This window comes from Protopterus annectens, chromosome 3.part0 (assembly GCF_019279795.1).
Source record: "Protopterus annectens isolate FY-2018-M chromosome 3.part0, PAN1.0, whole genome shotgun sequence".
Taxonomy (NCBI): domain Eukaryota; kingdom Metazoa; phylum Chordata; order Ceratodontiformes; family Protopteridae; genus Protopterus; species Protopterus annectens.
This window is the reverse complement of record NC_056731.1, coordinates 476,339,393-476,367,312: the sequence shown is the minus strand read 5'-3', so window position 1 is coordinate 476,367,312 and position 27,920 is coordinate 476,339,393. Positions and strand designations below refer to the sequence as shown.

Sequence of the window (27,920 nt, the reverse complement as noted above, 5' to 3'; positions counted from 1 at the left end):
TCGTACTGTATTCCTTGCCTAGGCTCTGACCACTACATACCTTGCTGTCAGTTTTGTGACTTATTTAAGCAACGGACTATTCGTTGTCTGTATATTTATGCTTCTAAATATTTTGGTACTCTGTTCAATTATCCAGATATGTCTTCGAGAAGCCACCTGATTACCAAGATTCTGAAAAAACGCAAAGATAAAGACAGAGACAGGCCGACTAGGTCCAAAGCTGCTGACAACGCTTCTTCTAAGCCAGTCGCCAGTACTCAGTAAGACGCTTTCGCAGCCCCTGATACCTGCTACTTCAGATTTGCAGACCTCTACTGAGACCCATTCAGAGTCCGGTATGCCGCGAGATGCTTCAACTGTGGAACCTGCGGATGTCTCTACCTTGGATGGGTCCGGAGCAGCTGTGCAGGTGCCGGCTTCTGAGGGTGTATTCAAGCTTACTGACTTGCATATTAAACCAACTCCATCTTCTTCTTCAAGGCCTAAAACTTGAACCATGCCTAGAAAACTGATACCCAGACTGCATGGTCAGGCCTCTATGCCTAAAAAACAAATGATAAGAATGGCTGAAGACCTTACTACTTTAATCAGGGGAAGCCAACCTTTTGCTCATGATACTTCTGACCAGGATTCTGAAACTTCTGTTTACTCTGATGACCAGGATTTACCCGTATCTACCTATGATGATTCTGTTGCAGAAGACTCTATTCCCTCTGCTTCAGAAGATTTCTCTTTTGGTGAAACCTTGCATACTCTTAGGGAGCATTTTCATTGGGAAAGCCAGGATTATTCTTATTCTAAAAAGAGGCTTAGGGATTACTTACTCCTGCCCCAGCACAGGACTTTAGCTATCCCTCCTGTACTAGACATTGTTGATGATGCCTTTTCGGCATCTAGCTTGGCCCTTTACTCTTTACCTCCTGCTCCCAGAAAACCTGATAGATATTACAGGGTTCCTGACTCTCACAAGTTCCTTTTTAAAAATCCTACTGCGGATCCTGAGACCATTTTACAAGGACCCAAGGGCATTAAGGTTACTACTGCCAAAAATCCTACCCCCTCTGATAGAGACTCCAGGGCGCTGGATAGATGGGGTAAGAAGGTATACACTTCTGTAACCTTGGCCATTAGGGCCTTAAACTGCCAGTTTCATATGTTAAAATATCAGCAGCATATTATTGGATTGCTTAAACAGAAAATTATGTTGATTCCTGACTGTGCTGAAAATAAGGATTTACAGGATTTAATGCATTCTGCTGAACAAGTTGGAAAACATACTTTGCATTGTGGTTTTGATTCACTAGAGGCATCTTGCAGGGCTGCTATCACTGGGTCTGTACTTAGAAGGCATGCTTGGCTGAAGGAGCAATACTTGCCAGATCATGTTAAAGCTAAATTACTGGATGCACCCTTAAATCAGGACCGCATCTTTGGCAACAAAGCAGAAGAAGTTCTTAAAAAGATGGAGGAAAAAGCTAAATCTATGCAAACTGTTAAAGATTTCCTACAAGTACAGCCTCCAAGATTTAGTAGGCATTGGCCCTCTAAGAATTGGTCCTTTCCTGCCTTTTCCAGGCCTTCTCAGTCCAAACCCAGATCCAGCAGAACACCCAGGCTTCAGTCCCAGGGTACACACAGGACTAAGCAGTGGGGGGCTCCCACTTCCAAATCAGGGAGTAGTGAGACTCCCCACTATGGTAAACTGTCTCACTGACTTAACTTTAAAACTTCCAAGTACTTCTCAACTGACTGCTCCTTTAGGGGGAAAGATTGCTCTGCAGGCAAAAATTGGGAACTCATTACCCAGGACAAATGGGTTTTGAATGTAGTTTCCCAAGGATACATATTTCACTTCCACACGTTACTAACCCCAAATGGTTGGCCAGATCTACCCCCAAATCAGTGGCAGAGGCTCAAAAGCAAGTACTCTCTCTCTTAAGCATAAGGGCTATACAAACTGTACCAGAAGAGGAAAAGGGACAAGGTTTCTACTCAAGACTTTTCCTGGTACCCAGAAAAGACAACTCATGGCGTCCTATCTTGGACCTGTCTATCTTAAACACCTTTTTGGTGATTCCAAAATTCAAGATGCTAACTCTTCACCAGTTTCTTCCAATGCTAGGCAAAGATGCCTGGTTGGCAACACTCTATTTAAAGGAAGCCTACCTGCACATCACAATCAGGGAATCTTGCAGAAGATACCTACGCTTCAAAGCAGGCTACATCCACTATCAGTTCTCTGCACTGCCCTTTGGCTTATCTACTGCGCCCAGGGTATTCACAAAGTGCCTAGCTCCAGTCATTGCATTTTGCAGGCAAAGAAATATTCAAATATACCCATACCCGGACGATTGTCTAATTCAGGCAGAAAGCCAGGACATACTTTTGAATCATCTGGCCTTTGTACAGAAGGTGCTAACTTGTCTGGGGTACACCATAAACGAAAATAAATCACACCTGGTACCCTGTCAGCAAATTATATTCCTGGGAGCAAGCTTGAACACAACTTCCCAGATGGCTTTCCTCATGCCAGAGAAACAAATTGACAACTTACTTCAAACTAATGGCCATAAAAACCCTGCTGTCTACAAGGCAAATACTGCAAGCCTTGGGGGTTCATGGCCTCCTGCATTCTACTAATTCCATATGCAAGACTGCATATGAGGAAACTACAGTGGTATCTAAAAGGCATATGGTGTCAACATTCTCAGGATCTGGAAGCAATGATTCCTGTCATACCTTGCCTACAGTTAGAGTTCCTTTGGTAGGCAGAGGCCTGCCACCACAAGATGGGACTACCATTCACTCTACCCCCTGCCGCCCAAACCCTAACAACAGACGCATCAGACTATGCATGGGGGGGGGGGGAGGGGGCTCTCCTGGCAGGGAAGTACATTCAGGGCAAATGGAACCCAAGTCAAATGCACCTGCATATCAATCAAAAAGAAATGTTAGCTGTACAGAATGCTCTGACAGCCTTCAAGGACCACATTCTTCCAGGACACTGTTATGTGGTACATAAACAAGCAGGGGGGTACCCATTCATACCCCCTCTGCAGGCTAGCCATGGCTCTGTGGAACACAGCCTTGAGCTACCAAGTGTATCTACAGGCTCAATTCCTGCCAGGAAAACTAAATACACTGGCAGACGAACTAAACAGAAATCTCATGGACCCATACGAGTGGAAATTGGAACCAAAGACTTTCAACATGTTGATTAACAAATGGGGGAGCCCAGATATAGACCTGTTTGCCTCCCCCCAGAACTACCAATTGGACAAATTCTGCACAAGGACTCCCCAGAAACAAGCTTGGAAAGTGGATGCTCTGTCCTTCAGCTGGAAAAATCTATCAGTTTATGCCTGTCCTCCTCTGCCTCTCCTCTCCAAAGTACTACTAAAGATCTAACAGGACAAACCAAGGACGATACTGATTGCACCAGACTGGCCATGCCAACACTGGTACCCCCTCTTGCGCAGTGTGTCACTGCTGGCTCCATGGCACTTGCCTCAGACCCCTACCCTGTTCTCACAGCAGGAGAACCAGATTCTGCACCCTCAGCTTCAAACCCTGAACCTGGCAGCCTGGCTAATTGCCTAATCTCTCCATTACCATCCCTCAGTAAACAAATGTTGGTTGTCATTTTGGAGGCAAGGAGGCCTAATACTAGAAAATCTTATGCTGAAAAATGGAAAAGATTCTGTGCCTGCAACCAAACTCAAGGGATGGGCACAGCAGCGCCCAATTTAACTCAGATTCTTCAATACTTAACTGAGATGCTTCATAAGGGCCTTTCTTTTTCCTCCATCAAAATTCACGCCTCAGCCATTTCAGCTCATTATAACACAGAACCACCCCCTCTTCTCTCATCCACTGCTCAAGCAGTTCCTCAGAGGGGCCAAAAACTTTAGACCACCCAGGAGAACCCCTACTCCACCTTGGGACCTTAACTCTGTATTGGAAGAACTCATTCTCCTTCCTTTTGAGCCAGCTGCAAGTGCAGATTTAAAATTCCTTTCTTGGAAAACAGCCTTCCTTTTAGCAATCACTTCAGCAAGATGGGTATCTGAATTAGAGGCCCTTATGGCAGTGGAGCCTTTCATCATCTTTCATGCTGATAGGGTGTCCCTCAGGACCATCCTTCCTTCATGCCCAAGGTGGTTTCCAGTGTGGCTCTTAATCAGTCCATTCATTTGCCAACCTTATTTTCTAATCCACAGAACAAAGGGGAACGGATACTGCACTCCTTAGATGTGCACATACAACTTAGATTTTACTTGGATAGGACTAAACCTCAAAGGAAATCTGAACAACTGCTGGTGGCATTTGCTGCAGGGGCAGAGGGGAAGGCTATTTCAAAACAAACCATTTCTAAATGGATAGGCCATTGCATTAATTTCTGCTGTAAGCACCATGGAAAACCTATCCCACAGGGGATTTAGGCCCCATTCAACCAGGGCTGCATCTACCTCTACAGCCTTTCTCAGAGGTGTCCCTACCAGGGACATCCTAGAAGCTGCTACCTGGAGTTCTGTACGTACTTTCACCAAGCATTACCATTTGCCATTTTTTTCTAAATCCAGAGATGGCTTTGCCACTGCAGTCCTGCAGGGCCTTATAGCTGGTCCTAATGCTGTCTAAGTTCCTCCTCCCATCCTTAGCTTTGGGAATCTACCCAAATGTGATGACTGCAACAGTGAACCACGAAGAACATAGTACAGTTGTGTACACTTGCCATAAATGTAGATGTTCAAGTGTATTCACTGTCGCAGTCCTGGTTACCATCACTCCAGCCCCCTGACTTCCCTTGGCTATACCTCTACTCTCCTTTACTATGCTTAAAAGCTTTTTGGTGTATTTGCTTCCCATTATGGAGCACCTGACATCTGGGATAAGAAAAACTGATATAATGACGTTGGCTGCATGCTTTATACCCCTGACTACCTGACATCACAGAAGATGAGACAGCAACTGACACAGGACCCAAGACTTTGATAATCAGGCCAACTGAAGGCTACTGCAAGCAGATAACCCAAATGTGATGAGTGCAACAGTGAATACACTCGAACATCTACATTTATGGTAAGTGTACACAACTGTACTTTTCACCTTTTTGGATATATTTTACCGTGCCTATTCGGGTAATGTTGTTAAATTTGAATTTATTGCTCTCTTATTACTTCAAAATGTGTTTAATGTATTGCAGAATCCTGATTTCATTTTGTTACTATTTCATTTTTTATTATTATTTTTATGGGGACTTGGTACATATTTGAATTGGGGCGTGTTTCTGATGTTTGGTGCTATTTTCTTTTTTTTTTTATTTACTGCCTTTTTAGTGTGTATTTGTTGTGTTTTTTTGTTTGATAGTTTGCCTTTTAAATTACCTTTTGATATGGTAGCAGTTTTGAAGTCTATGAAAAAGTAAGGGTCTGTGTCAGTGTAAGGTCAAGCTGGCCTGCCCTAGCTCTCTCCAATGTATGGAACATATTTGATGGACAGGTAGCTAGCAAACTGATTGATTGGTCCGTTTCTCCTTGCCCATTTGATATATGGTAAATGTATGTGTGTGTGTTTATCTCTCTCTCTCTTCATATATATATATATATATATATATATATATATATATATATATATATACATGTTTGTATGTGCGGGTCTACTTCATAATATTGAAATTTAATAACATTGTGACCATAACATCTAAATGCCCCCCCCCCGTAAATTAAATACACCAACTCCAAGGTCGCACTACAGTGGAAAAAAGTTAATTTCATAAACTCACCTTATCACAATCACCATACATACAATGAGGTTAGGAAATTTGTTTTTTTCTACTGTAGTGCGATCTTGGAGTTTGTATATTTAATTTATGAGGGGTGTGGGAAGCAGAGCCCCCCACATGGGGAGTGCAGGGAGGCTTGCCCTCCTTCAGAAACATAGTAGAAAGTGTGTTTGTTAGTTAGGTAGTGTTATAGGTGGAGGTGATATTATTTACTTGTGCAATGTAGTTTCCAGTGTTATGAATCACACTTTCAATGTTCTGAGTTTTCAATCTTTTTGGTTTTTGGTGTAAGCCGCAGTGGTGCAGCGGTAGCATTGTCGCCTCAAAGCAAGAGGTTCTCCCGTTCGATTCTTGGCTGGAGTGCCTTCTGTTTGGAGTCTGCATGTCCTCCCCGCGGTCGAGTGGCGTTGGAAAGACATGCGTGAATGGGCGTGCCTTCGTTTGAAGGTTGGGCATCGGGCTGGCACCTCGGCACCATAAAAATCTACTGCCAATCATTAGTGGACCGGAGTTCCGCTGTGGCAACCCCTAACTGGGGAAAAAACAAAAGAAGAAGAAGGGTTTCCAGTGTTTTGAATTTTCAATGTTATGGTCTTAATGTTATAAAATTCAACGTTATGAAATTTCAGTGTTATGATATATATATATATATATATATATATATATATATATCTATATCTATATCTATATATATATATATATATATATATATATATATATATATATATATATATATATAAATAGGTTTACTATAGTACATTTGAAGTGGGTCAGGTCGAACAGTTGCAACATTGAAAAGTAATGATGCATTTCAAAGCAGTGGAAGATTGGAATGTTGAAAATGGAAAACCTACTATTTAGCAGGGGGGCACTGCCCTCCTGCACCCCCACACCCCCTTTATATTAAATATATCAACACAGAGATAGAACTACAGTGAGGAAATGGCCTACTTCCCTGTTCCTCACTGAAGCATGACCTCCCTCCACAGTCTCTGCACACTGATTGCCGAAAGGTCGAGTGCACCATGGAACTCGACTGAAGGTGATTGACCACTTTTGGTTCAGTTTCCTGTCCCTTGGAAACCATGATTTCATACATCGGCCATTCGACTTACTGCAGTTTCCGTAAGTCATAGTAAACCATATATATATATTTTGGAGGGAAAAAATTATAGTAGTAGTGGCAGAAGCTCTCAGCCTCCAGGTACTGTCCTGTAATCTACCCCAACCTCCCTCTCAATATCGCGCTAAGGAAGAAAGCGATACCTAAAGTGTAGAACAGCTCAGAACTAAACTATCTACCAACAGCCCAGAACTATACTATCTACCAAACACTTTCATCTACAAGGTACTGTCCTGTAATCTACCCCGACCTCCCTCTCAATATCGCGCTAAGGAAGAAAGCGATACCTAAAGTGTAGAACAGCTCAGAACTAAACTATCTACCAACAGCCCAGAACTATACTATCTACCAAACACTTTCATCTACAAGGTACTGTCCTGTAATCTACCCCGACCTCCCTCTTAATATCGCGCTAAGGAAGAAAGCGATACCTAAAGTGTAGAACAGCTCAGAACTAAACTATCTACCAACAGCCCAGAACTATACTATCTACCAAACACTTTCATCTACAAGGTACTGTCCTGTAATCTACCCCAACCTCCCTCTCAATATCGCGCTAAGGAAGAAAGCGATACCTAAAGTGTAGAACAGCTCAGAACTAAACTATCTACCAACAGCCCAGAACTATACTATCTACCAAACACTTTCATCTACAAGGTACTGTCCTGTAATCTACCCGACCTCCCTCTCAATATCGCTAAGGAAGAAAGCGATACCTAAAGTGTAGAACAGCTCAGAACTAAACTATCTACCAACAGCCCAGAACTATACTATCTACCAAACACTTTCATCTACAAGGTACTGTCCTGTAATCTACCCGACCTCCCTCTCAATATCGCTAAGGAAGAAAGCGATACCTAAAGTGTAGAACAGCTCAGAACTAAACTATCTACCAACAGCCCAGAACTATACTATCTACCAAACACTTTCATCTACAAGGTCAATATCCTACTAAAATGAAAGCTACTAATGTATTTTACATTGTAAAGTATCCCCTAAACTAGCTTGCGAACTGGGTTTCACACACAGCAGTAAGACGCAAACAACAGTATCTTCTCCTCACTTACTTGGAAAATTTGTGTGAATTCTGAGTAAAACAGAGGAGCTAGTCCCAAACTATAAGCAAAAGTGCAGCTACTATTATGCTTCACTTGTAGAGCCCTGTAGCAAGGAAAAAACATTTACTAGTGTATTACCTGGACTTGCTCTGTGTGGAGTGGGATTAACCCCGCTCCGCTCGCCTTCTTCGGGCTCGCTCCGCGCCCCACCCTGCCCCCGTATCCCACCCGCCCCCAGTACCCCTATATTTATACTTAACTAACCGCACCCCTCCTTTATCTGTAGCCACTCAAAACTCTTGGCCCACCTCTTTCACTGCCCCTCCAAGTCCACTAGGCTCACAAATCACACTGCCTCACTCCCCACCCCGCCTCTCCCCCAACCAATACCAAACCACCTACACTAACTATCTTATAACCAATCAAGCAACAGTATGAAGTCCTTAACACCCCATATCACTATACCAGCCCAAAAAACTGTAACTCTCACCCTACCAATTCTTATCACACTATACCTGCTAACTATATACGAGTCCCAGACACACCCAGGTTTTCATTATCCAAAGTACCAAACTAGTACTCCCACATTTCTGATCAACACTAATCACCCTACTCACTACCTAATCAACAAAACACCGCTTACTCACTTCCACTACTCCTATAAACCAAACATAATCTACCCCAAGTCCAAAAACATAGATAAACTACTACATAAACTGATGAAGCTAATAATGTATCTTAGAAAAACATAAATATAGATGGAGACATACATCCAAACCCAGGCCCTCCATCAAATGACCGTGCAAATAAAACATCCTTGTTTCCAAGACCTCCTGACCTCCTTCTTATTTGCCACCTTAATATTAGAAGCCTAAATAATAAAATTCATAATCTACATGCTCTTTTAGCAACTTACCTCCCTGGCATTATGTGTCTCACAGAAACCTGGCTCAAACCAGAGTCCAAAGATAACGAAATCCTGCCACCTGGCTACAACATATACAGGACCGTTCGCCTCAAAAAGAGGTGGTGGTACTGCTGTGCTCTTCAAAAGCACACTCAACGCTACCCTACACCCCACTCAGCCACCGCAAATACCCAACGAGAATTAACAACCCTAAAACTACAACTAAATAAAGAAAAAGTATTAACCTAATCGTAATCTATATTCCCCTGGGAACAACTCTGACACTCTTGAGAACACTCTAAGTTGGCTGACAAATAACTTCCCACAAGAAACCATAATTCTGGGAGATGTCAACATTGACTGGAATCAATGTGTGTCAGAGACAGACCCAACCAATATCAATCTCCATGGCTTCTCACAAAATATTACCACCTCTACTAGAATTGGCAGCAACAAACAAAAAGAAAGTATCCTAGACTGGATACTCACTAACCATAAACCGAAACTTATAAATCTGGGACTATTACTAATGAGCTCAGTGATCACCTCATTACTTATATGGTAAAAGCAAAAGTGGTAGCTGCCACCTCCCTGTACTCAGGACTGTTAGAAGCACCAAACATTTTGATATCACTAGATTCCGAAATGAGCTGCAGTCCTGTAACTGGTCAATCCTAAAACACCTCCCACTAGAAGAAGCTGTAATAAAATTTAACTCCACATTTCTAAACATACTTGACACACATGCCCCAAACGGTTAATCAAAACAAAAGCTCTCATAGCACCATGGCTATCAAAAGACTCCACAGCCAAAATCAAAGCTAGAAACAAAGCATGGAATAAATGGCGTACTACCAAGACACCCCTAGACCGTACCAACTTCCAAAACTAAGAAATGACACAAAAAATCTATCTTAATGGACAAAAGAACTACTATTTCCAACTACAACATAAACATCAAAACAACCCCCAAAAGTTTTGGACAGGAATAAACAAACTTCTCCATCCAGGCAGGTCCTCCACCCCCACCAGCAAACCTAACTATGAAAAACCCAGATGAAGTGGCCACATCCTTTAATACCTTCTTCATCGATGTGATCAAATCCTTAGCCAACCAACAAGTAGCCCCTGCTCCTAACCACAAGTCCCACCCAGAAGACCACGCCGTTATTCAACCTACAACCTGTCCCTACTGCATACATCCGATCCTTACTAAGGAAACTAAAGCCAACCACTCTCGCGGCAGACCTACTTCCAGCAGACTTTCTACAAAAAGCTGCGGATGTTATAGCCTATCCCATCTCAATCTTAATTAATCGGACCATAACTGAATCCACAATCCCCTCCATATGGAAAATCTCCCATGTCATCCCCCTCCATAAAGGTGGCTCATCCACTGACCTCTCAAACTACAGACCAATAGCCATTTTGTCACCACTGGCAAAAATCATGGAAAAAAGTATTCACAAACAACTCATCCACTACTTAACTCAGGAAAACCTGCTAACCAACTCCCAGCATGGCTTCAGGCCCAAAAATAGCACTACTACCGCTCTCCTCTCTTTCACAAACACTATCAATCTTAACCGGAATGACAAAAAATTTCTTCAGCCCTCTTCTTGGACCTATCAAAAGCTTTTGATATGGTCAACCACAAACTCTTGCATGCAACCCTAAAAACTCTCTATCTAGATAACAAAACCCTAGACTGGTTTCATGCCTATCTTTCTGATAGGCAACAAGCTGTGCTCTGGCAAAGCAAGCTCTCCGACCTCATACCCAACACCATAGGAGTCCCCAAGGTTCCATACTTGGCCCTTCTATTTTCCATCTTTATTAATGATCTTAACAAAGTCATCCCAGAGTCTACATGTATTCAATATGCTGATGACTCGACTTTAATTTGCTCAGATAGATCCCCAACTATTCTATTATCCAAAACTCAAGACTGTTTCACTGCAGTTGAGAATTGGTTATCAGAACGCCAACTGATCCTTAATCCAAAAAAAACGAAAATGCTACTCTTCCATCCTACCCATAAAACACCAACTTTTCCCTTTTGTGTACAATCCAACAATGGAACCACCATCACCCCCAACCCTCATACCAAGCTATTAGGGGTTACCATTGACAACAAACTCAGATTTGATGTGCACATCAACCAAACTATCAAAACTGTTAATAAGAAACTGGGGTCCCTTTATAGAATAAAATCTTTTCTGACTCCCACGGCTAAAGTTGCCATTGCTCGCACTCCATCTCCTTTCTACCCTCTTGTATGCCTCCCCATACTTACAAATCCCAACAAATCGGATCTATCTAAACTCTCTTGTTGTTATAATCATATTGCAAGATTTGCCACAGGCCTGCCCTACAAAACCCATCACTGTACTAATCTTCAGAACCTAGGTTGGATAGAACTACCAAATCTACTTCTACAGAAGCAACTTATTATTGCTTACAAAATACTCTCTCAACCTGAAAACACTCCCGGCCTGTCTGGAATAATTACCCCTTATACCAACCTAAATAGACTAAGATCATCTCACAGATTACTCGCCAGACAATCAAATCCTGTAACTCAGGAGGTGACTCTCTGTTTTCAAACACAGTGGGTAAAATATGGAACTCTCTTCCACCTAGTCTCACCGAATCAACCTCCTAAATACTTTCAGAAATGGCCTCTCCCACCACTTCAAATCCCACTGGCTTTGCCAATGTTCTAATCCAGACTAACCCATAGCTCCCTCTCAACCTCCTCAGTGAAATTACTATCCTCCTAGGCCTCAAGCCATCTACTCTCCCCCTGAAACTAACTACTTGTAGGTTTGTTTCTTATAATAATTGTTCACTGTACATCCTAATGTAACTTTTTCTTACCTGTGTATACTAACTATATGATGCTTTGTTTTTCTCTTTATAATTGTTATTGTACATACTAATGTAACTTTTTTTTCTTCCCTGGGTATTTAGTGCATAACTACAATCGTATGTTAGCTGTCAAACATTGTTGTAACCTACTATGTACTATTGGAACTTTTTGTAACCTACTATATGTACTATTGGAGCTTTTCTCCCCGGGCCTCCGCTGAAAATGGACATGTGTCCAGTCGGACTTTCCCGGTCAACAAATGTAAAATAAATAAATAAATAAATAAATATATATATATATATATATATATATATATATATATATATATATATATATATATAAAATACATATACATAAAACATATCTATATCTATCTATCTATATATGTATACATACACATACGTTCATATATATGGATCCCTGAAAACAGTGAACTTAAAAAAAAGGAAACCACATAATGTTGAACGGCCAGAACAGCGATTTTTTTTTTCCCAGGGAAAAAAAATCTCTAGGCCATTCTTGGGACTTAGCTGTTTCCTCCACTGTGGTGCTATCTCAGAGTTGGTATATTTAAGTTGGGGGGTGGGAGGTGAATCCCCCCACTGTATTTTGTCTGTACATTTTTTTTTTTTTTTTTTTTTTGGAGCAGTGATTTTTTTTCCCTGGGGAAAAAAATCGCTGTTCCGTACATTCAGCATTGTGCGGTTTTGTTTTGTTTTTTTAAGTTTCGATATAAGAACGTTCACACACACCTGTATACATATATATGGGTTCCATTGCATTAGTTTAGTTCGTGTTTGGCTGACAGCTGTTTAGTCAACTGTTTGTGATCGACTAAACAGCTGGTCGACAGGTGTCTGAGCTCAAACAATTCCAGCGGTTGGGGACTATGCCCTTACCCCATGTTTGTGCAGTCCAGGAGTTAGTATATATAATTATCATGAGGTATGGTGAGACACAGCCATCAACATGGGTAGTGTGGGGTGGGTGCTTGCCCCCCTGCAAAAAGCAATATTTTATTTTGCATGCGCCAACATGTGCGGTTTTGACAAAAAGGGTATATTTGAGATGTGTATGTGTGTGTGTGTGTGTGTGTGTGTGTGTGTGTGTGTGTGTGTGTGTGTGTGTGTGTGTGTGTGTGTGTGTGTGTGTGTGTGTGTGTGTGTGTATATATATAAATATATGGGTCTACCTGAAAACGCCGACCTGCCAAAACACCGACAACGAAATAACCGACACGAAAAAAACAAAAAAAGAAAGTTCAAAAACATGAAACTTCACATGCCTGACAAACCAAAATCCCGACAATCAACAAAACAAATATCTTTCCCGAAAAACACACACATACACACAACACAAGCTCACCAAAAACCTTACAAACCTACACTAAACCTTACATACACAACTATCTATGCACTAACCTTAACACAAACCCTAACCTTAAAGTCCGTCACTATCGCACACTTACCTTACCCGCACCCTAACTCACTTAATCCGCCCCTAACCCCTAACTTTGTCACTATCGCACACTTACCTTACCCCCCCGCACGCTAACTCACTTAATCCGCCCCTAACCCTCAAGTCCGTCACTATCGCACACTTACCTGACCCGCACCCTACCCTAACGTCCTTCACTATCACACACTTGCCTTACCCACACCCTGACCCTAACATCCGTCCCTATTCCACACTTACCTTAACATGTCGGTGTTCTCAGCGTCGGGATTCTCAACTGTCAGTTTTTTTTCCAGTGTCTGTGTTCTCGTTGTCAGTGTTGTGGAATTTTGGCGTTTTCAGGTAGACATATATAGATATATATATATATATATATATATATATATATATATATATATATATATGTAGACGGGTCCCCTACAGAATTTCGAAGCTTAAAACTTCGAAATTCATATGATCAGAGACCATATGATCGAAGTATTAAAACTTTGAAATCATGAATGGAGATTGGTATACAGCACGGAACCGGAGATTTCCCTTTTCCTCGCTGTAGTGCGATCTCGGACTTGGTATATTTAAGTAGCGAGGCGTATGGGGGTACAGGGCGGCTTGCCCCCTTACAAAAACATATTTTATGTGTTGACTGCTTTTTGGGGGGGTGTTCTTAATTTCGAGATTCCAAGAGCTCGAGGTTCTGAATTCGATATTCTGAACCTTGGAATTTTGGTCTTTAGAAATTAAGAAGTGAATCCATATATATATATATATATATATATATATATATATATATATATATATATATGTGTGTGTGTATATATATATATATATATATATATATATATATATATACACACACACACACACACACACACACACATATATATATATATATATATATATATGTGTATGCCTGTACACATGTATGTGTGTGTATGTATGTATATATATATAATATATGTATGTATATATATATATATATATATATATATATATATATATATATATATATATATGCTCATGCATACATTCATACACACATGCAGGTGTGTGTGTGTGTTTGTGTGTGTGTATATGTGTATATATATATATATATATATATATATGTATATATATATATATATATATATATATGTGTGTGTGTGTGTGTGTATATATGTATATATATATATATATATATATATGTGTGTGTATAAAATGTGCGTTTGCATACGTACATTCACATGTACATATATGTAACTTGAGCTACACAGTTGTTTTATACCAGCTGGGCTTTGTTATAGGATTGTGCGAAATTAAACATTAGCTTCATTTATAAATTACTAAAATTCTTACTAATACAGATATGATTTCTGCTGTGTTGAAAATAATATTGTTAGTGTACATTTGTGTGTTTTTTGTGAGAATATCATTGTGTTTCATTTAGGTTAAAGTCAAGTGAAGAATCTAAGTATATGTGGGGTCATGGCAATGAAAAATGCTTATCGGAGAAGTGTGGAATTCATTCTAAGGAACTGTGCATGTTACAAAAGCATATCCGTACACATGAAGTTGTTTGCCCACATCACCACATGTGCTGCAATGTTTCATTTAAAACTACAGGTATGATGAAAAGCAGCAGGATTAAATGTTTGGATTTGTCTGTTTTATGAAAATGTTCATTTTCATGTTAATGTCTTGTAATTCTAAGCCTTTTCCAAGTTTTTTTTTTTTCTTCTTAGGTAAGTGAGCTCTTAAAAATTCTTGAGTAAATGACATGAGGTGAATTTATGGTATTGGTTTCTAATTTTAAATTTCTATCAAGTAAACTGCCATCATAATGGGGCAAAATTAGTACTTAAAAATGTCAGAAAACTTTAATGGGTCTATATCATTTCAGTAAATGGCCACATCACGGAATGGCACTACATTAAAAATGCAGTCCGCCGAACCCTCGCACCCCCCACTAAATATATATATATATATACCAATTCCGAGATTGCACTACAGAGGATAAAAGGGAACATTTCCTGATTCTACTATAATGTGATCTCAGTCAGAATGGTTTGATGGAGATGCCCTTCTATTCCCGTGGATGGGAATGTTTTTGTATGCCTTTCCTCTGATAATCAGGTTCCTTCTTAAAATTCAGGACTCTCCCATAATAATAGTGGTGAACTCATTTTGGCCCAGACAGTAGCAGTTCTCCCTTCTTTTGAAAACAAGGCCAGAGGGAATTATCACAAGCTTCCTCACAGATCTGAATTATTTACACAAGGTTGATTGAAGTAACCCAACCTTCATCTTCTTTATTTGATTATTTACATGATAGAATGTTAATGGTTTTTAGGCACCTTTCTTCTGAGGATGTGCAGCAAGTATTAAAAAATTACGTACGAGTAAGTAGAAAAGACGCAAAATCCTTTTCAGGCCCAGATTACTCTGGGTCTGAAATATTTACATGAGTTATTATGCTCTTGCATTTCTTACTCCTCTAAAAAGAGTTACCTTTCAGCCATTTCTGCTTGTCTCACCTTAGATACCCCATTTCTACTTGAGTCAAACAGTTTTTGAAAGAAGTTTTTTATGTAATTCCGTCTAGAAGACAGGTAGTTCCTTCTTGGGATCATATTTTTTTTCTTGAGTAAATTAAACTTTTTCATTTGAACCGGCTCATGAGGTATTTGACATTCTTAACTTAGGGAATAGTGATGTTCATTATATTGACAACTACTTCTGTAGTCTTAGCTATATGGGTTATATCCTGCCAAGGATATAACAGCCAGGCAGCTTCCAGTGCTTCATGGCACCTTCCATGTACCCAAACTATTTTGCATTTTGAGCTGAGCTGCCTAAAAGCACAGGTTTGAGTACTAAGCTGTTCAGAGTTTTCCTGCCACTGAAAAGAGTGCTTCTCTTTTGGCTTTTCAAGGTTCAATTGTCAGCTTCTGCTGTTTCTTTGCTGGGTAGCTAAGTTCCCTTTGTGGTAAAAAAAAAAAAATTTTAAAAATGTATAGACTCAATGTACTTTTCTTCTTAGGAAAGTTATTTTTAATGAAGGAGTTTGTGTTTTAACATACTGACACGAGACTTAACTGTAGTTTTAAACTGGAGCACACATTTTTCCTGTCAGTTTAGAAAATAGTTAAAACATTTTTCTGTGGAGAAACTGTATTTAATTTACTTTTGTGCTTGGCAAAGTGTTTTAAAGTGCCATGTACTGTGTTTTTTTCTGCGAAAAAGTGACTTTTAACAACTTTAAATGTTTATCATCCTATGCTGTTTGCTTTCCTTTGGAAAGAGGCATATTTTTCTCTTTGACAATGGAGCAAACTATTGTTCCCATTATCAGTCCATCTTACAGCCACAAAAATAAAAAGTGAAGCAAACAGCCTTTGCTACGGCAGAAGGCTAGCAGTTTGCCTTAACTTCAGGCAGGTGACTGCTGTGGCCAAAGCTGTCTCCTCAGGCCACTCATCTTTTACTGTGGATCCTTGTGACATGGCATCTACAGCCATTGTGGACCTGAGATTGGCCACATCCTCTGCGACCGTTCTGGTCCTAACAGTGGGCAAGGGAAAGACAGTGTTCTTGTTCCTAGGATAAGGAATAGGGACGCATTCCCCATTAAGTCAGAATGTTGTTTTCATCTCTGGGAAAGATACTGCTGCTATTAACAACTCAACTGGCCCCATTTTTCTTGTCAAAAACTCCCAGAAAACTAAATGTGTTTACTCCTCAAATTTCTGCAGACAGGAGAAGTTTACTAGATCTGTATCAGTGTCTAATTCTGGCTATGGATCCTTCATGTAATGTGGTTTCTGGTAAAAGAAATGATGATGCCTGTTTTATGAAGATATTCAGTTCTGCATCTGGACAGGAAGATGAAGGGACACATGCAGGGTTTTACCATCATATTTGAGATTCAGAGTCAGAGGAGGGCACAATATCTGATTCTCCATGTGGGGAGTTCTCTCTCTCTCTGAGAATATTTCCAAAAATGTGCCATCATTTTCAGTGTGATAATGCTGAGGTTTCTCTGTCCCTTTTACAGATGGAACTTTCATCCTTTCCTCTGTTGCTGCCAGCATAGGGAGGATGTGTGTGTTATTGCCTTCAATTTTCCTGACATTCAGACTGCTGCCCTTGAAAAGGCAGATGGATTGTATAAGGTTCTTCAATTTTTTAAGTTTTTATATACACACATCCTAAATCTGACCAAGCAGCTAAAGTTTTAGTTAATCATACTGCTGCTAAGTATTTATTTAATCCCAATCCTACACTTTGACAAAGATGAGAAAAATAATTGTTAAGTATGGGTAAAATTGGTATGCTTCTGCAACTTTGTTTTTCAGAATTTTGAATTGTCAGTCTCACATGTTAAAAAGTTTATTCTTACTACTTGTACAAGTATGAGGAATGTTTTGTCTGCAGTTTCTTCTTGTAAGGAAAGAATTTTGCTTTAAATGGTTTAATTTCTTCCATTTTACAGGTTACAAATCATTATTTAAAGTGTGTGCATGTCTCTGTTGATTCTTCTACCAGGGCTATGGTCACTTGTACTGATTTGAGGAGGTTTGCCTGGTTGAGTTCTCAGACCTTTCCAGATGATTTGAAAAATCAGATTTTAAATTCGCCTTTGGATAGAGATTTAGTTATTGGTCATTCTGCTGCAGAAGTTTTCAGAAAGTGTGATGAGAGGGGTAGGCGGATACAGGGAATGACCAAATTGTTTTTGCCCTCCTTTTCCAAAATTTCTATGGGATTTTGTAACCCCTCATCCAATTTTGGCAAGAAACAAAATAAACATTCGTAGCAAAATGCTGTAAACAGATGTTTAAGAAGAAGTGGCAAGGGGTTCCAAAAAGAATACAGGAATCTTTGCCAAAACCAAGAACAGTCCAACAAGTCAGAATGGGTGTTTAACGGACCTTGCCCCTGCATTCACCCTGGCATTCCCTTTTCCCTTCCAGAAAGTCTGAATCTCCACTTTCGTTTCACAACCTGATCAAACCCTTTTTTGATCCTCATTTAAGTTTCCTGGAAACGCTAGATTTAAAAGATGCTTATTGTCACATCACTATTCATCCAGGCATCAGGCATTGCTTAAGGTGTTTTGTATCTGGATTATATTATCAGTTCTATGCATTATCCTTTGGACTATCCACTGCACAAAGAGTGTTCACAAAGTATCCAATTAAATCTGATTGAAGGCTAAAAGGTATCCACATTTTTCCATATTTAGATGACTTGATTATCTTTGCAGTGTCTTTTTCAGTGTGTCAGGCATCTCTCACTTGGCTGAGAGATCTCTTACACTAGCTGGAACATTCAGAAGATTTTTTTTTTACTCCATCACACAGGATTGTGTTCCTGGGGTTGCCTGCTAGACACTTCTGTACAAAGAACATTTCTTCCAGTGGAAAAAAAATAGATTAATACCTATATTTCTAGGGTTTTCCACTTACACTTTGGTCACTGAGAAGGAATACATCAAGATTTTTGGTCTTATGACATCTATGCTTCTCATGATACTCCTGGCAAGACTTCACATGAGAAAGATACAGTGGTATCAGAAGTCTCTTGGGTCCCAGCACCAATACCTATTATCTTTTCCGAGAACTTTTATAGAAGAGAAATCACTTGGTGTAGACAGAAAATTTCCCTAAATCCAGATCCCCCCAATCCAAGGCATTGAGTCACCACAGATGAATTTGGCATTTTATTTGTTTCTGAGGGGTAGATGCTTCTGTGCAACTATTTACGTGTGCATAGAATTTGGCAGTAAAGGACTCTGCATAAGCCACCAGATTATCAACGGAGAAGGGGATTTTGAATTTAGCGAGGTCGCCGCCCAGTTTTAGTATATTAGCCTTTGCATATTCTCTGAATACTGAGGTATTAGAGGATGCTTCAGGCATCAGTCTTAAGGTAAATGTGACTGACCTGTGGTCCAATTTGACGAGGGGAGCAGAACTGCCTCTTATTGTTGAGGACTTTGTCCAGAAATGTATTGCCCCTAGTTTGGGTGTGGAGTAACTGATCCATAGTGTTTATATTGATGAAGTGCAGAAATATCTGGGTATGCATGTTTGAAGAAGTGTAATTCTCCCACTTTATGGAGGGATATTTGAAGCTTCCTAGGAGAATGGTGTTTGACTTAATACATAAGGACTCTGCACTTGATAGCTAGGTGGTATAAACTGATGGAGAGGGGATCATGTAGTTAGCTAGGATGTGATTAGACATTTTGTATTTTGTAAGTTTGATATAGAAGAACTCCAGGTCATTATCTTGTGTGAAATGTCTGGAGGTGAGATTTTTTTTTTTTTTAACAATACAGAGAGACTCCACCTTTCGTGCCTACTTCTAATGCGATTGATCTGAATGAGTAATAGACATTGAAGCCCTGCACGGAAGGAGTTCTTTTACTCTTCTTGAAGCAGGTCTTTGTGACTCTGCATATATTGACATTTTCCAGGTTAAGTTGTGCTTGTAAGGTGTTTTTTTTTCTCTTAGGGCTCTTAGTGGTGCTTGTAGGAGGATTAGTCATTGAAGTTGTGAACTGATGGAGTGCTTTCGCTAATCTTTAACTGGGTCTATGTGATGATGCATATACATTGATGATTTACTCGGTAAGTAGTGCTTTTTTATTTACCTCTACAGCACTATGCAGTCTGTCAAATGACAGGATTTCTACTCTATTCACCAGTACAAACAAGAGTGCCACAGACATCAATACTAGGACCCCCTCCAATTAAAATATTTATAAATGACAGGCACGAGGCAGCAAGACATTTAACATTCATATAATATGGTGGCAACTCGGTTCTTATCTGCTCAGCCACATCACTATCCCAACTCCAAACAGTCATCAAAGACTCCTTTTCCTGTACTGAGACCTGGCTGGAGCAATACCAACTACTCTCATATTTACCTTCAGTAACCTTCCACCAACCTACACTGCACTAAATATTGCTTTATCAAACAACACCAAAACAGAACAAGTCATCCATACCAAATTATAGGGCATCATCATAGATGACAGACTTGAATCTGACTAGCACATCAGTGTTGTTATGAAAACACAAGTTAAGAAACATTTACAAAGACAGGCAATGTCTCACTGACCACACCAGGAAGCTAACTACAGCACCCCTTTCCTCATAACTTGCTGTATGCAGCTACGATGCTCACTAATCTTCAGACTACACCAATAGGCAAGTTTGAACAGTGTTATAATAAGTATATTTGCATACAGACTCCCAAACCAAATCCATCATTGTTTCCCCTACAGAACCTGAACTGTCTAGAATTACCAAACCAGACCACCTATCTTATATACAACTTACAATGGCAAATGAAATACTACACTATCCCTCAAACATCCCAGCTATCAACAATACAATAAAATTGTACAACCCTAACAGGAGACTGATCAAAGGGCTAACACCTTATAGAATCCCCAAAATCAAACATCTCACATAGGGACTCCTTATAAGTAATAAACATAGCTAAATTATGAACCAACATTCCCTTCCCTTAACCATCAGAAAATAAAAAATCTAACGTTCAAGACAAACCTAAAACTGTATCTAAATCACATTAGAATTCGTAAATGTCCTGAAGCTCTAGGTTAAAAATACCCAAATTCTCATGATTTCCTCTTACTGAAACTTTGTTACAACTGACTCTGTGTCTTACTGAGGTGAGTTTACTGCACTCATCCCTTGAGAAACACAGGCATTTCTGTTCTTTTGCTAGCTTACATAGCATAATTATAGATGTCTATCACATTACTTTAGCTACCAAACTTTGATAGTCCCTTCTGCTTAGTGATATTATTACATTTGTATGTTGTTTTTTATTTTAACACCTTTACTGAATTATCACTTAAGATGCAGGCAAACATATTTATATAAAAAAAAAACAAACAAACCATATTAACACATTCCCATTCACAAACATTCTATATTACATATATTATTTTGTATATTTGCCATAAATTCAACATGCTTCCTTTAAACCTCACTCCTCATCTAAAATATTATTCTGCATGTATTGTTCCTGCCGTTTCCATTTTGTATGTAATTTGCTCCTACCCTTTTCTAAAGATCCCACTTCCAGATGTTCATCGTGTTTCACTGTTGCAGTCCTAACCAATAGATTATCCGGCTCCCGGTAGCCCTCGATCGGCCAGAATACCAAAGGTAAGTAATAATGATGTCGGCTGTCGTCGGTTGTAAAGGACGTCAGGCTGTCAGATACAAAAGGAGGCAGCCGATGTCACTTCCTCAGTCTTCCTTGCCACGGAGCCTGAAGCAGAAGCATTTCTTGCAAGAGTGCCGGTCAGTTTACCTTTTTTGTTTCCGACTATAATGTTGAAGTCAACTACAGCTAAGTACCCCATTCGGGATCCTCTTTTCTTGCCTTAATGTATGTCAGAAAAGGTTAAAAATTGTCTTACCTGTGAAAAGCAGATTCCCCATAGAAATTTTAATTCCTATTGTATTATTTGTTTAGGCCTTGACCAGGACGTTCCTAATTGTGATCTTTGTGCTTCCTTTAATCCGCATACTATTCATCATCGGGCTAAGCTTTTAGCTAAGCATTTTGGAGTTTGGCCTAAGTTTGTCAGTATGGCGTCTGCTGGCCTTTAGGCTTCGAATAGCCCCAAGAAACGTAAGGATAAGTACCGCAACAGGCTTCCGAAGGTCAAGTCCTCGGATGATGTTAAGTTGGTCATCAGTCATGCAGTAGCCAGTGAGGTGCCTTTGCAGCCCCTGCAGCCAGCAGATTTTCAACCGCAGGCCTCGGTCGAGACCATTTCAGAGGCCCTCAGGCCTCCGGCTTCCATTTTGCCTTCTGACCTTCCACCTGTTGCCTCTTCAGCTGGATCCGGAGCAGCGAAGCTGACTCCAGTGTCCGAGACCTACGTTCTTTGTTCAGATAGCAAGCTCATACCGACGACTTCGGCTGCAACTTCAGCAGTTGCCAGGCCACCCAAGTCCTTTAGACTTGCAGGTAAGTCTTCCAGTCTTAAGCCTGTGAAGAAGCAGGCTCCAGTTTCCTCTCGTTCCCCTCATTCTCAAATAGTTAAAATGGCTGATGACCTTTTGACTCTTATTAGGGGTTCACAGCCTCTTCCTTCAAAATGAGGTAGGGATGTCTCTCCTGAGGCTTTGTCCTTTTCAGGTTTTGATACTTCTAGCATTTCTGTTGATGAAGCAGAAGTTTCTCAAGCTTTCTCTCCTTTTGAGGATTCTGACGCAGAGGAGTCCATCTCTTCTGCTTCTCCTCCAGAATAATTCTATTTTGGTGATACTTTAAATATTCTCAGGGAACATTTTAAATGGGAAAGTCAGGATTATCCCCTTTCTAAGAAAAGGATTAGGGAGTTTTTGGATTTGCCTCAGCATAAGCCTTTGGCTTTTCCTCTTGTGTTGGAAGTGGTTGATGACGTTTTTCTGGAAAATTCCTTGACTCCAAATTCGGTTCCTCCTGTTCCCAGGAAACCTGACAGGTACTATAGAGTCCCTGTTTCTCATTTGTTTCTTTTCAGGAATCCGTTGGCTGATCCAGAGGTTATTTCTCAAGGCCTTAAAGGAGTTAAGCTCACTGTTACTAAAAATCCTGTTCCTTCTGACAGGGAATCTAGGAACCTAGATAGGTGGGGTAAAAAGGTTTATACCTCTGCCACTCGTGCTATTAGGTCTATTAATTGTCTTTTTCATATGCTGAAGTACCAGCAGCATGCCTTGGAAGCTATTAAGTCTAGGATAGCAGGTGTACTTCAGTTGGCAGAGAGTAAGGATATGCAGGATTTGCTGAATTCTGCCAGTCTTGTCAATAAACGTTCATTACATTGTGGTTTTGACATTCTAGAAGCCTCCTGTAGGGCTCTGGCTACTGGCTCTGTTATTAAGAGGCACACTTGGCTCAGGGAGCAACCCCTACCAGAGCCTGTTAAGGCTAAGCTTTTAGATGTACTTTTGCATAAGGACAGTCTTTTTGGCAGCAAAGCAGAGGAAGTGCTCAAGAAGATGGAAGACCAGGCCAAGTCTGTGCAGACAGTTGAAGACTTTCTGCAAGTTCAGCCTCATCGCTTTAGCAGGAATTACCCTTCTAAGAGTTGGACATTCCCTGATACCAGCAGACAGAGCCATTTTAGGACTAGAGGTTACAAATCTTTTAGGGGACAGGTGGCTACCCCTAAAAGGTCTAAGCGTTTGCAGGCTTCCTCTTCCAATGTGGGAAGTTCTAAGCCTGCATGTCATTCTAAACATTCTCAATGACTCTGTCCAACTTCTGCCTGTTCTTGCCTGCCCGGAGAGTCCTTTAGGGGGAAGGTTGGACTTTTTTACAAATGTCTGGGCCAGCATCAAAGACGACAAATAGGTGCTCAGAACTGTATCCCTAGGACACAGGTTTTCTTTCTACACCTTTCCAGTACCCTAAGGATTCCCGGATGCTCCTCCAAACCAAAGGGCAGAAGTGGAAAAACAAATTTTGTCTCTTTTACATCTGGGAGCAATAGAATCAGTTCCTGCTCAGCAGGTAGGCCAGGGTTTCTATTCCAGACTTTTCCTAGTTCTAAAAAAAGAAGACACCTGGTGTCCTGTCCTAGCTCTATCCATCCTGAACTCTTTCTTGATAATTCCAAAGTTCAAAATGCTCACTCTGCATCAGTTGCTGCCAGTGTTAGAAAAGGATTCATGGCTGGTAATGTTGGATCTCAAAGAAGCTTATCTGCACATCCCTGTCAGGGAAAGTTGCAGGCAATACCTTCATTTCAGGGTGGGTAAGCAACGTTATCAATTCTCTGTGCTGTCCTTTGGCTTATCTACTACTCCCAGAGTTTTCACAAAGTGCCTGGCTCCAGTCATTGCTTTTTGCAGGCAGAAGAAAATTCAGATTTATCCATACTTGGACTGTCTAATTCAAGCAAATTCTCAGGAACAGTTATTAAAGGATCTAGAATTTGTAAAGACTCTTCTGTCTTCCCTGGGTTACACTCTCAATATGGAAAAGTCAAAAATGGTGCCATCCAAAGAGATAATATTCCTTGGAGTGAGTCTGAACACGGCCGCCCAGATGATATATCTCATCCAGGAGAAGCAGACAGCTCTTTCAGTTTACTTCGAGGACTTGGCAAGCCTGTCCCTGCAAGGAAATACCTGCAAGCTCTGGGATTAATAGCCTCTTGCATTCTCATGATTCCATGTGCAAGACTGCATATGAGGAAATTGCAATGGTACCTCAAGAACATTTAGTGTCAACACACCCAGAACCTGGATGTCATAATTCTTCTGCTTCCATGTCTGCAGACAGAGTTTCTGTGGTGGGCAACAGCCTGTCTACAGAACAAAGGCATGCCTTTTCGCCCACCCCTGGCCACTCAAGTTCTTACCACAGACGCACTGGACTATGCCTGGGGAGCTCACCTGAATGGCAGATGCATACAAGAAAGTTGGAATGCCCAGCAGATGCACTTGTACATAAATTTAAAGGAGTTGATGGCAGTCCAGCAGACCTCACTAGCTTTCAAGCATCTTCTTTCTCCAGGGACCCTGCTTTTCAGGACAGACAGCACCACAGTCATGTGGTACATCAACAAGCAGGGAGGGGCTCATTCTTGCCTCCTGTGCAGGCAGAGCATGAGTCTTTGGTCCATAGCAGCATCCCTGGGCCTGCATCTCCTAGCTCAGTTTCTTCCAGAAAGGATCAATGTTTTGGCAGACCAGTTGAGCAGACGGACCTTGGATCCTCACGAGTGGCAGCTGAACAGAGCAGTTTTTTCCAGCATCATTCAACGTTGGGGCACTCCTCAAGTGGATCTTTTCTCCTCTCCAGACAACCATCTTCTACCTCTTTTTTGCACCAGACAGCATCACAGCAGAGCCTGGAAAGTGGGTGCTCTGTCCTTCCCTTGGATGTTGCTGTCAGTTTATACCTTCCCCCATCTTCCTCTTCTTCCCAGAGTATTATTGAAGATCAGGGACGAACGACCAAGGGCTATTCTCATAGCTCCGGACTGGCCCAGGCAACATTGGTATCCACTGCTTTGCAGTCTCTCCCAATTTCCTCCTTGGCATCTTCCCCTGAAGCCAGATCTTTTGGCTCAGGAAGGGGGAAACATTGTACATCCTCATCTTCAGTCTCTCCATTTGGCAGCATGGCTCATTGTATCCTTCCGTCCTTGTATCCATTGTATCCATCCTTTTCTTCTTCCCTTTCCCAGCAGGTGGGTGACGTGCTGAGGCAGGCCAGGAGGCCTAGCACTAAGTCTTATGCTGGCAAATGGGCAAAATTCTCTCTTTGGATGCAGGCTAGAGGGGAATCTTCTTCTCAGCCTACCCTTCCTCTGATCCTGAAATACCTGGCTGATTTGCTTCAAGGTGTTCTTTCTTTTTTCTCTGTCAAGATCCATGCTTCAGTCATTTCTGCTCATTGTTCTTTTGAACAACCCATTTTCTCTCATCCTCTGATGAAAATGTTTCTCAGAGGTGCTTGCAACTTAAAATCTCCCAGAAGGGCATTTACTCCAGCCTGGGATCTTAATTTTGTTGTAGAGAAACTCACTCTTCCTCCTTTTGAGCCAGCTGCCACTGCAGATTTAAAGTTTTTCTCGTGCAACACTGCCTTCCTCTTGGCTATAACTTCAGCAAGCAGGGTTTCGCAGCTGCATGCTTTCAAATAATTTTTTATTTTCCAAATAATATAATGTTTAACAATACAATCATCAATAAACAAGTATTATAAACCTGTATATACACTATGTACAATTGACCTGAACAATTAATAAAATATATGAAATTAGTAGCAAACATTTATAATATTAAATTAATAAAGTATAAAGTTACACATCAGTTATTTAAGGTTAATTTTTAATGTCTCAATAAGAGTTAAGATTTTTTCCCAAGGATTGTTTGTCCATGATTTAGGTGAAATTCTCGATTCCTTCACCTTGATTTCTAATGTTGCTGCTTCTTCAATCTCAAGAATTCTTCCAGAGTAGGTTCTTGAGGAGACTTCCACAGCTAGTATGGACCAAAGTAGGTATACATTTTTTTTATTCATTCCAATACTATCATTAATATTTAAGAGGACTAATGATTTGGTTAAAATAAAGGTATCTGTGAATATATATTGGAGAAAAATAGTAATTTCTTCTCAGAATTTTTTTATATTAATACAATCAAAAAATATATGAGACCAATCAGCTTTACAGTTTAAAGAACATCTTCAACAAATGGATTTATCAAGTGAATTGAATTTGGCTAGTTTATCAGGTGTAATAAATGCTCTGTGAATATATTTCCATGTAAATATTTTCCATACTTGTAAAATAAATGTTGTTAACAGAACATAAAGGATTTATTTTACTCTCAATTGATAGATTAGTGTGACATCCTTTTGCTATGAAATTCCAATATCTTGCATTAGGGGTAGTTTTATATGTTATCAGTATTTTGTATAATTTTTAAATTAGATTTGTCCAATTATAATTGTTGTAAATAACTTCAGATATTAGACTTATCAAATTTGGACTAGTTTTATAAGGAGAATTAATAATTTTACTACTAAGACCCTTAACATATGTTAATATGCTTTGTAGTATCAACTAATCTGCTGATGGAGTGTCATATTTATTCTGAATTTGCTGAATGTCTAATACTTCTTGATTCTCTGTACAATGTTGCTAAAAAGTGAAGTTTTTCCCTTCTTATCTGGTTAAGATAACATTTTGAATTTTACTGAAGAAATTCTTTGTAGAGCTAAAGGGTATTATCAAGTCTAGCTAAATCTTAATATCCGTGTTAGTATATATAAATCTTCTGAATAAACTGTAAATATTATTTATATAAGTTTGTTGGTTTTGTTATATTATATTGAATATTAACAGTCAATATGTGCCACATCCTATTATTTTGTTTACTTAATATACAATTTTAATTATTTTATTTTCATCTAGAAAAATAATAGTGTGCATTGTTTTCCATGTTGAAGAATAATTAGGATCTATCCAATTAATGATCGTTCTTAATATGGAAGCTTTTATATATGATTCTAGATCTGGAAGTTTAATTCCACCCACTTCCCCAGGATCTAACATGATGTGTATAGGCGATTCTATTTCTTTTTGGATAACAAAGAAAGTTTAATAGAATTTTATTTCTTTCTTTCAAGATTTTCTTGTTGGATACTACAGGAATAGCTTGTACAATGTAATTATTTTTTGGAAGTATTGTCATTTTTATTATTTGTAATTTGTCTTCAAATCACAAGAACATTTTATTCCAGCTTACTATTAACATTTTTATTTTATTAATTATGTTGCTATAATTGTGGCTAACGTAGATTCCAAATTATCACATAGTGTTATTCCTAAATGTTTTGTTATGGTAACTTGTTTTCCTATCACACAATTTGTAGTTAAGGTAAATTCTCTTTTTTATTCAAATGTATATAATTAGATTTTCCTTGTTAAATCTAAGGCCCGGAGCTGCATGCTTTGATGGCTGTGGAGCCTTTTCTTATTTTCCATGCAGATAGGGTCTCTGTGAGAACCAACCCCTCCTTTATGCCTAAGGTAGTTTCTAGCCCGACTCTTAATCAGTCCATACACCTTCCTACCTTCTTTTCTAATCCTCGAAATGGAGGTGAGAGAACCCTACATTCTCTTGATGTGCATAGACAGCTCAGGTTTTACCTGGACAGGACTAAAGACCGTCGGAAATCAG

General features: G+C 39.9%; 1 protein-coding gene across 2 annotated transcripts in view; it reads left to right on the top strand.

Moving 5' to 3' along the window:
* The window catches only part of HIVEP1 (HIVEP zinc finger 1), a 1,195,522-nt gene that overhangs the window by 868,509 nt on the left and 299,093 nt on the right, over window positions 1–27,920 (top strand). For both annotated transcript variants that reach the window (XM_044064901.1, XM_044064900.1), the window contains exon 4: window positions 14,624–14,799. In XM_044064901.1, coding sequence (XP_043920836.1) covers window positions 14,624–14,799 — 176 coding nt within the window. The remainder of the gene's footprint in view (window positions 1–14,623; window positions 14,800–27,920) is intronic.